The 12,991-nt window shown below is 43.5% G+C and overlaps 1 protein-coding gene across 3 annotated transcripts in view; it reads right to left on the bottom strand.

Annotated features, from left to right (window-relative positions):
* DENND5A (DENN domain containing 5A) overlaps positions 1 to 4,027 on the bottom strand; it is a 109,233-nt gene extending 105,206 nt beyond the window's left edge. For 2 of the 3 annotated variants that reach the window (XM_041730086.1, XM_041730088.1), the window contains exon 1: positions 3,902 to 4,027. In XM_041730086.1, coding sequence (XP_041586020.1) covers positions 3,902 to 4,013 — 112 coding nt within the window. In that variant the 5' untranslated portion in view covers positions 4,014 to 4,027. The remainder of the gene's footprint in view (positions 1 to 3,901) is intronic. The other variant, XM_041730087.1, reaches the window with a different exon arrangement.
* Positions 4,028 to 12,991: the final 8,964 nt, after the last annotated feature.

Genomic DNA, 12,991 nt, shown 5'->3' with positions numbered 1-12,991 from the left:
TATACTGATTGCCCAACTCTGTGAATATACTAAAAACCACTAAACTGCACACTTTAAATATGTGAATTATATAGTATATGAATTATATCTCAGTGAAGTTGTTTATATATATGTATATATAGGAGAGAGAACATATACAAATCATAAAACAAATGGAGCAGAACGTTAATCAGTCAATCTGGAAAAAGGATGTACTGAAGTTCTCCGTACTATTCATGTCAATGTCCAGTGTGAAATTCTATGAAAAAGCTTAAAAAAAAAAAAGACATCCCTCATGAGAATCACACATACTATTCTTCCTTAACATGAAACTGAAACCTGTACTAGAAAAATTGCCGTAATTTCTGCTCCTGTCCCTGCCCAACAAATACTTTACTTGTCCCCTCTCCTCAACGGATTACTGCAAAGCATCACTCAAATAGTGGAAAAGAAGAATGAAAGGTGGCAAAGGAGAAAAATATTCTCCACCTTTCTCATGGCCTCAGTTTTTTCATCTGTAAAGTCATCAGAAAGTTATATAATCTCTTGAGGAGTGCTTCCACATTTGACATGCCATGATTTTTATGTTCTATATTCACTGCTCAATATGGTTAAGGAGGAAGATGATCTCACCGGTCCTCTGGCTTTCCTAGTCAGTAAGCATTTTTTCTCTCTTCTAACGGTGACATTAAAAGATGATTTCAGTGTATTCTCAGTGTTCTAAACAGGCTCATACAAAATACTGACCAGTCTCCTATCTATATCCCCAAGTCCTTCTCTTCAATTCTTGGCAGAGCCTGAGAAAACTGGAGTAGTGGATGCATGAACCAAGAATACTTACTTACATTTCAATGCTGGGTGCAGATCAGTTCAGAGGAACTTAAAAAGATTCCAGAGTTAGAAACAGGCCACATGTATTCTGGAACCTTAACTTTCAGACAGAGACAGGGGAAGTTAAACTCAGGAATCCCATCTCATGGTAGTAGGCCTTCTCCTGCAGTCACTGGTGGTGACTACAAGAAGAAAAAAGGGGGGAAAAAAGATGCCCAAGCCATCCATCCATCAAAGGGCTAAGAAAGGGACTGGACTCTACTACCATCTGTCTCCCCATTTTGATCCCATAAATCAAAGGCAATTCTTACATATTTGCTTTCTCTGACAAGCTCAAAAAGCTAGCAAGCAGACACTATTTCCTCAAGTTAGCTAGACTTATGATCCACTCATTGATTACCTTCCCCTCCTCCAACCCAAAATACTTCAACCTACCAGAAAACAATTATCATACCTTCCTCAGTTCCTTGCACAACAAATAAGTACATGACTTGCCTAAATACTTAAGTCTGCAAGAAAGGGGAAGTGACAGGGAGAGACTCCTATAAAATCTAGTGATTTGAGTTTACGTTCAACACAGCAAGCTCTATGCTGATTGTTGCAACAAGAATGAATTTTAATCCTTCTCCACAAAACTAGAGGAACAAGTAAGTGTCTTTGATTTGCCTGTTTTGGATTCACTTTGCAAGAGTATAGAAGCTACCTGAAGTATAGAACTTAATTTTCATAGGGAGAACATAGACTCCTCAGTACTTCCCTAAAGACCTGAGTGCAATTCACAATTTCCTATAGTTTCACTTACTATGACATCATCAGTTTGAGAGCTGTAAGAGAAAATCCACCCTGTAGAGTCTCAAGACTGACCTCCATAGAGCTATTTGTATTGTTTTTATTTTATTCAGATTCCCTCTGGGTAGTCCAGATTCCCCTACCAACTCACCAGAAATGAAATGAAGGAAAAAAAGAAATCCTTCAATCAGTGCCCATTCGAACAAAGGCCACCTACTGAATAAATGGTCTTGGCATTCCACTACTGCAACCACATTTAAAAAGACAGAAAAAAAATACCCTTTCTTCACACATTTTATACAACTGGTCCCCTTTCTTTATTCTCCCAATAAGCTGCCACAGGGATATAATTTTAGCTTGCTAAAAAAACATATAATTAGCAGATATTCACTAAAAGAAAAGTAACATTTCTGAGTGCCTACTTGATGAGATGCTTTTTACTTACATTTCTTTTTTTTTTTTTTTTTTTTTTAATAGATGAAGATCCCAGCAGAGTTATCTAATTTGCCCCACAGTCACAGAGATAGCCAATATACTGAAGAGGAGTAATATTTAACAGCAAAATCCATGCTCTCACTAACACATCACTTCCCAGCTTCATTCTTATGCTTTATCATTTGCAAGCCATCTTTATTTTCTAAAATCAAATTTCTAGAAAATTTAATAAACACGCAAAAGCACAGCATAAAGAAAACACTTGTATATTCCACCACTTTAAAGTTTCTATTACTGAGGAGAACTGTATTCTTTTTAGTCTTTCTCAATATGTTAGTGTTTTCTAAAGACCCAGCCAAGCAATGAGATGCAGTTTACTCTGAGAGGAACGCTGAACCAAAAGTCAAGCAATTAACTAACAGGATGTAGGTCCATACAGTCCTTCCTGGGACTCATTTTCCTCTCTAGGTCCCTCCCAGCTCCAACATCATGAACTGAATTCCAACAACTACATCAAAAAGTCACAAATTTAGTAACTATGAAACAGATGAAAAACTAACATCTGTATTATAAGAATTTGAAGTGAACTTGAAACAGTAAAATTGCTCCCAACAAAAGACCTAGTATCAATAGCATTGTTGCTTCATGATTTTTTTCTCCATGTGGTATTAATTTGAGAAAATAATGTATTTGTTCTGACCTTGTTAAAGGTCATCAATTGATCATGTTTTATAAAAGATGGTCTATTTTTATCATTTAAAGTATGCACCTAATTTTTTTCATAAGAAACACTGGGATTTTTCTGGTGACAAAAAAAGAAAAACAAAAAAACCCTGCCCTATTATCTCTGAAGCAAGGTAAAATTAGTCAATAGCATAATCGCTTCCAGGAAACTTGAGTGAACACATCATGACAGAACACTGGAAAGGAGTATCCCTCATCAAACCAGGATGACACAACAAACCTCCATTCGCATGAAACCTGCAAACTGGACACTCCAGACAAAACTTTTTCAAAACTGTTGCAATTCAAAGGCTCCAATGACAGTGCAGCGGTATTGGTGGGGATTTTACAGTTATGACATCCTTCTGCAATTCTTGTCAAATTTGATCTGGGCCCCATCTTCACTTTCCTATCGCTTCCTCTTTGAAAGATGACTTAGGAAGCATCAGTACCCAACCGAGACTCCCTCATTAGGTTGCTGCCCTTTTTTACTCACAAATGAGGCTGGTCTCCTAAACGGCCACTCGTTACTTTTCATAAACAGAGGAATGGCCCCGGGGTACTGGTCCTTTCTAGAACTAAGAGAGTTCTCATCCTTGGTGTGGCTCAAGTTCACGTTATTACTTCATGTCCTATCAAACCAGGGGGCCCGGCCCAGGGCTGAGTTAGAACGGTTTTGAGGAACTGCCTTCTTGGGAAGAGGCCAGAAAAACTCACAAGTTTGTTTTGCTCTCCTTGGTTTGTTTTTTTTCTCTTTTTTTTTTTTTTTTTTTTTAAGTCTGGGTGGAACTTACTTTCGCTGTGATTCTTCCCTCCCTAACGGGTGTTCGGCAACAAGCTTACCTTCATCTTGCACAAAGTCGTTTTACCTTCACGAGACAGAACACACAGCGCTTCCCCCCCCTCGTCGTCCCCTACTACAGGGGCACAGCGCAGGGGGCGCAGGGGCCGTTCACGCCCCTCCCGACCAGAGCCCCTCAGCCCGCTTGCCCACCTCTAGCCCGACACCCCCTTCCCCCGCGCCAGCCGTGGGTCCCGCGGACCGGCCCTCGCCCAGCTCGCGGGACAAAGCAGGGAGGTTTCCTCGAGGGTCCCCGGACGCAGCGGGCGCGGGGAAGCAGCCCGGGACTCCGCGCGCACTCACCCGACAGCTCGTCCGGCTCCAGCCCGGTCTCGGTGTCCAGCCCGCAGATGACAAAGTAGTCGGCGAAACGACTGGGCGCCGAGCCCCCTCCGCCGCCGCCGCCGCCGCTCATGGCGCCGGGGCCGAGCCGGGCCGGGCCGTGCGGAGCGCGGAGCCCCCGCACCAGGGCGCCCGCCCGCCCTCAGGCCGCCCCTCCCGCCGCCGCCGCCGCTACCGCGGCTCGGGCCGCCGCCCCCGGCCCTGGCCCGGTCCCCGCGGCCGCCGCGGCTGCCGTGACGGGGCAGGGGGGCACCGGGCCGCCCCGCGCCGCATCCTGGACGCCTTCCTCTCCCCGCCGCCGCCGCCGTCAGCCGAGAGCGCCGCGACCGGAGCGAGCCTGAAGAAGGGCGGAAAGCGCTGAGGAGAGCCCACACCGCGACCCCCTCCCGCCGCGCCTGCGCAGGCGCCGTCGGGGAGGGGGCGGGCGCCTGGCGGAAAGGATGACGTGATGCTCTTCGGGCCCCGCGGGCCGCAGCTTCCCAGGCGGCCGCCGCAGCGCCGCCGGCCACTGCCCGCTCGCCCGCAACCACCACCCCCTCGAGGCTGCGACTCCCTTTGAGAGGATGAGGAGGTGAGGGATGAGTGGGCGCACCCCGCAGAGCCGATTCCCTGGCCCGTGTTCTGTTCCCCCATCCAGAAGTCCCGACGTCTCCTCGTTAGCCGGGCCCTGTCACGGGGATGGGGTCGCAGGGCTGACCTGGGCAGCCCACTCCCCCCAGCTCCAGGCGACACCTAGACCCCAGAGGGCTCCTTCCCGCCGCGCCTGCCCCGTGGCTTCCGTGGGCAGGAGAGCTGAAGAGGACTTCTCTTTTGGAGGAGGTGGATCAGCCAGCCCCATATTTACCTTTGTTTTACAAATGGGGAAACTAAGGCTCAGAAAGAAACAAGACTGCCCCCAAGGTTATATAGAGTCTAAGAGACAAAACCCAGGCTAGACTCCTGGGCTTGTGGTCAGCTCCCAGCTCCCTAACCCACCACCCCAGGCAGGCCTTTTCCCAAGCATCAGACTGTCCTGTTCTCTCTCCTGGAGTTCCCAGAGGCCCAGGCCACTTAGGAGCTCCCCTTCTTCCACTTAGGAGAATTCTCAGGTCCATCTCTGAGCCAGTCCTTCTGAGAGCAAGTGGGGAATGAGGAGTAGAGAAATTTGCCTCCTGGTTCTTGTCTTGGGACCCTCTGATTTGGTTTCCCACAGAGGATAGACAGGAAGCTGGGGATCGGAAGCCAGAAAGGTAATACAGTATGGTGGTTACTGCGATGGGCTCTAGAAACAGAATGCTTAGATTTGAATCCTGACTTTGTCATTTACTGTGTGACCTTGGGCATTTTCCAGGGGCCGGCAGTCATGTTTTTGTGAAGATTACATAAGATAAATGTGCAAACTGGTAAAATGGTCATAACAGTGACACGGCATTCCATAATTATTATAAATTATCATTATTATTGGAACATACATGGCATTCCATAATTATTATAAATTATTATTATTATTCCAGCAAGAGGCTTGCTTTGGCAGGCTGCTACTAAGGACTCGGAAAGCAGCTGGTTTCCCCAAAGGCCAACCCTGGTTCTCTTCTGGGTTATCTCCTGGGTTCTCCCCTGGGTGCTTCTCTCAAACATTGGTACCCTTAGGGAGGGTGGCCTGGAGGTCACAGCCAACATCACAGGGAACCATAGTACCTGCCCCTCCCTGTATGTAACCTGCCTGAACTGATGGGACAAAAAGAGGAGGAGAAGGGAAGCCTGGATGGCTCAGTCAGTTAAGTGTCTGACTCTTGATCTCAGGGTTGTGAGTTTAAGCCCTGTGTTGGGCTCAAAAAATATAAACAAACAGGGATGCCTGGGTGGCTCAGCGGTTTGGTGCCTGCCTTTGGCCGAGGGTGTGATCCTGGAGACCCGGGATCGAGTCCCACATCAGGCTCCCTGCATGGAGCCTGCTTCTCCCTCTGCTTGTGTCTCTGCCTCTCTCTCTCTGTGTGTCTCTCATGAATATATATTTTATATATATATATATACATATATATATATTCAATATATATATATACACAAACAAAAATTAAAAAGTAGGAAGGAGAAGGTATCTTTACAAAGCCTATTCAGGGTGATGCCCCACCCTATCCTTCCTATATGTTGGGGACAGAGATAATAGAGGGGGCTCAGAGAACTAAATAATTACACAGCACCTGAGGCACCACCTCAGGTTGGCAGATGGTCAGGGAATGCTTCCAGAAGGCAGTATAATATGACCTGAGTTCCAGAGAATCAAAAGGAATTTCTCAGGTAAAAGGGGAGAGAAAAAGATGTTTCAGGATGCAAGGGCAATGACAGAGAGTGACATATTAAATTGGTACATTTAGGCAACAGCAAGTAATTCAATTCAATGTGAAATGGAAAATTAAAAGGGGATGAAACCAAGGAAAGAGAGGGACAGAGCAGGAAAAGCTTCAAATGCCAGGCCAGAGAATTTATCCTGTAGAGTGTGTATCAGGGGTGGTAAGTTAGAGGAATTTGAGCTGAGGAATAACAAGATCTGACCGACATCTTAAAAAGATCACTTGGGGGTGATATGGGAGAAGAGACTTGAAAAAGACTTAAATGTCCTCAGTCTGAAAGCCCAGAGACTTTTTATCTAATGCATCCAGGGCAATCAAATTCTGGGAGATCTCTCACACTAACTCAACTCATAAAACACAAGTTTGAAACAAAAGCCCAACTGTATTAATTTTCCCTGGGAAATGTAACTGCTCAGAGGCCCAGAATACTCAACTGTCAAGTGATCTCCTTCCCAGTAGAAAATGTGTTTGGCAGAGTGATTGCTTCTTTCGAGAGAGAGAAAAGAGAACTGGATGCTCCTTAGATTTAGTGTTTAAATCCCCAATCCTGGGGATCCCTGGGTGGCACAGCGGTTTGGCGCCTGCCTTTGGCCCAGGGCGCGATCCTGGAGACCTGGGATCGAGTCCCACGTCGGGCTCCCGGTGCATGGAGCCTGCTTCTCCCTCTGCCTGTGTCTCTGCCTCTCTCTCTCTCTCTGTGTGTGACTATCATAAAAAAAAAAAAAAAAAAAAAAAAAAAAAATCCCCAATCCTGCTTTTACTAGCTGTGTGAGCTGAGGCACATCAGTTAACCTCTCTGGAATAAGAATAATCATTCTTACCTTTCAGAAGATTGCTTTGAAGATTGTTAAATTAATTTTTTTTAATCAATGAAAAAAAGACTTTCTAATATCTGGGACATAATACACTCTTAATAAGTGGCATTCTGGGGCACCCATTTCACAATTAAGCACATGAGAATAAACAAATGGACATCTGAGGGAAGGTAAGTCCAGGGAAGAGCATGAGGCTGAAATGTGCCTAGAGTGTTCAAGGAGTTCTAAAAAGTCTGGGGTGGCTAGAAAGAGTTGGGGTGGGAAGAGTGGTAGAAGATTGTAGAAGGTGTGGTGGAATTGGCTAGTAGTTCACAAAAAAATCATGAAACCTTTACACAGTGTGTAGAGTTGTCCCTAGGAAGCAGCTGTCTAGTCATGGCAACATTTCCCAGTCCCACTTGCATCTAGATGTGGCCGTGTGACTAGTTCTCACCAGTGGAATGTTTGTAGGAATTTGTGTGTCACTGCTAATCAGGGTATTTAAGAAGCAAATGAGGCTTCTCTCTTTTATGCCTCCCACCAGCTAGAAGTAGAGATTCTAAGATTCTGAGATTTTAGATTCTAAGTAGAGATTCTAAGATTCTGAGAGTCTAAGGAATGGTAAAAAAGAAGACAGAGCCTGGATCTCTGAATCAAGCACATAGAGGAAAGGTTCCAACTGACCAAGAGCACCCACACTGGACAGTTTTGTGAACAAGAAATAAACTTCAGGGGCACCTGGGTGGCTTAGTTAAGCATCTGCCTTTGGCTCAGGCCATGATCCCAGGGTCCTGGGATGGAGCCCCACACCAGGCTCCCTGCTCAGTGGGGAGTCTGCTTCTCCCTCTGCCACTCCCATGCTCATGCGCTCTCTCTCTCTCAAGGAAGTAAAATCTTTAAAAAGAAAGAAAGGAAGGAAGAAAAAGAAACAAACAAGCAAATAAATTTCAATTATGTTAAGCCCCTGGTACTATAGGGTTTATTTGTTACAGCATCTAGCATTACCATCACCAAAGCAGATGTTGGAGGCGGGACAAAGCAAATTACAGAGAGCTTTGTAGGCACACTGTAAAGATTTTGCCTTTGTCTCTGAATAAATTGAAGAGTCACTGGAGAGTTTTGAAAAAGAGAGTCATGGTATGATTTAGTTTAAAAGGATATCCAAGGTACTATTTTAAGCACTTTACAAATATTAACTCTACCTAGAACTTGCCCCTGAACTCAAGATTTTTGAGTGATTTTTGAGTTTAACTGACTTATCATCTTAGTTTGGAGGTCTAAAAGGCATCTCCAAGTTAACATATTCCAAATTAGATTTCTGATTTTCCCCCATAATACTGTCCCTTCCACATTCTTTCCCCATCTTAGTAAATGGCAACCCTATTCTTTCAGCTCATGCAAAAACCTTATTCATTCTTGATTTCTCTCCACTCTGTCTGTCTGTCTCTCTTTATTCAAACACATACACACATTAGAAAATTCTATTAGTGTTGAAAAACAATGAATAAAGCATAGCACTATACTGTCCAACTTTTAATCCCTTTAAAATTATCTGGCCCAAAATTACAAGGAAACAAAAAAGAACAAGCTACTAAATGTTCATTTTAGTTGTATGAAATCCAGAAAAATCTCATCCTGAGATTTTTCAAGCATATTTTGAAAAATACTTTGGAACTTTATAAGTGAGTAACCTCTACTTTTAGTGAGTGTTGCTAGATAATGATATCAATAATGGAAAGGCTAGGAAATAAAAACAATTTCAGGGGCAGCCCCGGTGGCTCAGCGGTTTAGTGCTGCCTACAGCCCACGGCGTGATCCTGGAGACCCAGAATCAAGTCCCACATCAAGCTCTCTGCATGGAGCCTGCTTCTCCCTCTGCCTTTGTCTCTGCCTCTCTCTCTCTCTCTGTATTCTCATGAATAAATAAAATCTTTAAAAAAAAAACAATTTCATAGAGTATAAAACAGTAATATATACCATGCATGTAATAAATCTCATTTTTAGTATAAAAAGTATACATATTTTATTAATAAATCATTTCCTTTTGCTTGATACATATTCAATAAGTTGGGCTTTTTTTTAAAAAGTAAGCTCTACTCCTAGTGTAGGGCTTGAACCCACAACCCCAAGATCAAGAGTCACATGCTGTACCAAAGGAGCCAGCCAGGCACCCTCCAACAATTAATTTTTTTTTAAGATTTTATTTATTTATTCATGAGAGAGAGACAGAGACAGAGAATGACAGAAAGAGAAGCAGGCTCCATGCAGGGAGCCCGACATGGGGCTTGATCCCAGGTCCCCAGGATCACGCCCTGGGCTAAAGGCAGCGCTAAACCACTGAGCCACCCAAGATGCCCTCAACAAGCAATTTTTTTAAAAAAATTTAAAAAAAAAACTAAGTAATTTTAAAATACCAGTTTTTTTTTTATAACTCATTTTTATTTTTTCATTGGCTTAGTAGGATGACCAAAGGCAGATGAGTAGCTTATGGAAAATCTAGATAAATAGCCTGACACAGACATCTGTGCAAATCAGTGGGCATTCTTTCTTTTTTTTTTAATTTTTATTTATTTATGACAGTCACAGAGAGAGAGAGAGAGAGGCAGAGACACAGGCAGAGGGAGAAGCAGGCTCCATGCACCAGGAGCCCAACGTGGGATTCAATCCCGGGTCTCCAGGATCATGCCCTGGGCCAAAGACAGGCGCTAAACCACTGCACCACCCAGGGATTCCTAAAATACCAGTTTGAAGGGACACCGGATTATTTGCCCTTTTATTACTCCCATGAGTGTTGCCTCTGCCCTGGAGGAAATAGGAAGAGCAGGGATAGCTATACCTTGCAAGTCTGTACCCTAAAAAAGCAACACCAAAGAGGAGAGGGGCAGCTGGGTGGCTCAGGGGTTTAGTGCCACCTTCAGCCCAGGATGTGATCCTGGAGACCCGGGATCGAGTCCCATATCGGGCTCCCTGCATGGAGTGGAGCCTGCTTCTCCCTCTGCCTGTGTCTCTGCCTCTCTCTGTCTCTGATGAATAAATAAATAAAACCTTTAAATAAAAAGTTTAAATTTTTTATATAATTTTAAATAAAAATTTTAAAAAAAAAGTAAAGAGGAGGGAGGATATGATCAGCCCAAAAACAGAGTCAAACCCTGCCTTGAAAGATGGAATGAAATCGTTGGTGTATCTTGGATCAAAACTAACTGGAAAAGTATATATATATGTGTGTGTGTGCATTGTAGTATATAACAGCAAGACCAAACAGAAAAACTAAGTGGTAACAATCCAAATATCCAGCTATAGGGGACAAGTCAAATAAACTACAGTCTGTGCAAAACTTGAAATATTATGCATTTGTAAAACAAAACAAGCAAGAGAAAGAAGGAAAAACAAAAAGAAGACTCATTGTGAACTGCATGAAAAAATATCCAAGATATATTGTTAATGGAAAAAGCAACGTATGAAACAGTGTGTGTTAATAGCTAAAAGGTGGAAGCATGGGGATCCCTGGGTGGCTCAGCAGTTTAGCGCCTGCCTTTGGCCCGGGGCGCGATCCTGGAGTCCAGGGTTCGAGTCCCACATCGGGCTCCCGGCATGGAGCCTGCTTCTCCCTCCTCCTGTGTCTCTGCCTCCCCCCACCCCATGTCTATCATAAATAAATAAATAAATAAATAAATAAATAAATAAATCTTTTTTGAAAAAATAAATAAATAAAATGTGGAAGCAACCCGAGTGTCCATCCATGAATGACTGAATAAGCAAAATGCAGTGTATACCCATACACACACACACAGACGCAGTCAAATATTATTCAGCCTTTAAAAGGAAGGAAAATCAGACATATGCTACAATATGGATGAACCTTGAAGACATTTAATTACATTTAATTTAGGACAAATAATTACACTAAATGAAATAAGCCAGTCACAGAAAGACAAGTACAATACGATTCCACTTACATGAGTTACCTAGACTAGTCAAAATCCTAGAGACTAAAAGTAGAATGGTGGTTTCCAGGGGTTGGTGAGGAGAGAAGAATGAGGCCTCTTTATTTAGTGGGATATAGAGTATACAATTTGCAAGATAAAGAGTTCTAGAGATGGATGGTGATAGTTGTTCAGCATTATGGATGTACTTACTACCACTGAACTGTATGCTTAAACATGATTAATATGGTAAATTTTATGTTATGCACGTTTATTTTACCACAAATTTTTAAATTGAGAAAAAATCCACAGAAAAATAATGGAATTTCAAGGTAACTCATCATTCTTTAGTTGTTCTGAACTTTCTGGACACTAGCTTTTTCCTTTCTTATTCTACTTCTTCTTTTTCCTTTAATTAGAGAGAAAGAGGGAAGAGCAGAAGAAGAGGAAGAGAAAGAATCTTAAGCAGGTTCCAAGCCCAGCACACAGCCCCACTCAGTTCAGAGCCTCTGGCTCGGCACATTGCAAGTCTTGATCTCACAACCCTGAGATCATGACCTGAGCCAAAAATAAGAGTCAGACACTTAACAAACTGAGACACTTAGGTGCCTCTGCACACTAGCTTTTAAAAACGAAAGGGTAGGGGATCCCTGGGTGGCTCAGCGGTTTAGTGCCTGCCTTTGGCCCAGGGCCTGATCCTGGAGACCTGGGATCGAGTCCCACGTCGAGCTCCCTGCATGGAGCCTGCTTCTCCCTCTGCCTGTGTCTCTACCTCTCTCTCTCTCTCTCTCTCTCTCTCATGAATAAATAAATAAAATCTTTAAAAAAACAAAAAATGAAAGGGTAGATCTGAGCTAAGGATACAAATCAGAAGCAATTTTAAATAAGATTTTATTTATTTATCTGACAGAGAGCATAAGCAGGGAGAGTGGCAGAGAGAGAGAGGGAGAAGTAGGCTCCCTGCTCTGCAGTATGGGACTCCATCCCAGGACCCCAGGATCAGGACCTGAGCTAAAGGCAGACACTTAACAAACTGAGCCACCCAGGTACCCAGAAGCAATTTTTTTTAATGTAGAAAAAATGAACTCACGTATTGAAAGGCAGCTTTTTCTTTTTTCACAGCTGAGAAATATATGTTTATTCTGATACTTCTGATCAGTTGTACAACTAATCTAGGACAAATTGGCAAATATATTTTACCTTATTTCTTCAGGACTGGGGTTTTTCGATGGCTTCCAATTTGAAGTTAGGGTACATATTCACAACTGCCTTTTTTTTTAAGATTTTATTTATTTATTTATTTATTTATTTATTTATTTATTTATGACACAGAAAGAGAGACGCAGAGATATAGGCAGAGGGAGAAGCAGGCTCCCTGCAGGGAGTCCATGTGGGACTCGATCCCAGAACTCCAGGTTCACGCTCTGCCACCCAGGCGTCCCTCACATCTGCTTTACCGTACATTTGCTTAAGCTTAAAAACCTCCCTCTCCACTCTTGCTGGTACTCTGGGTCAGTATCAACAGGTCCTCCAGATGCCTGTCTCTAAGTTCTGTATTCTCTAATCTTGTCCATGAAGAGTTTCTGTACAGGATCAAGTTCCTTATTAAATGCCACTGCTGGCAGCCGGGTGGCCCAGCGGTTTATCGCCACCTTCAGCCCAGGGCGTGATCCTGGGGACCGGGGATGGAGTCCCACATCAGGCTCCATGCATGGAGCCTGATTCTCCCTCTCTCTCTCTCTCTCTCATATGAATAAATAAAAATCTTTAAAATAAATAAATAAAAAATAAAAAAAATAAATGCCACTGCTGTAATACCAATGGTCCTCCTCAAATGGGCTGAGACTTGCAGACCTGATGACAGAGGAGAACCTGAAAAGCCTCTGAAGAACCATGGTGATTCTGTTGTGGACAGGAAATATCTTGGACGCAGTAGGCAACTGGCTGCCTCTAGGTAGATAAAAGACAGCTCTTAATGGAACTGAGAACTCGATAAATCACTGA

This window comes from Vulpes lagopus, chromosome 15 (assembly GCF_018345385.1).
Source record: "Vulpes lagopus strain Blue_001 chromosome 15, ASM1834538v1, whole genome shotgun sequence".
Taxonomy (NCBI): Eukaryota; Metazoa; Chordata; class Mammalia; order Carnivora; family Canidae; genus Vulpes; species Vulpes lagopus.
Note: the sequence above shows the minus strand (reverse complement) of the source record. Positions and strands in the feature narration are given on the sequence as shown.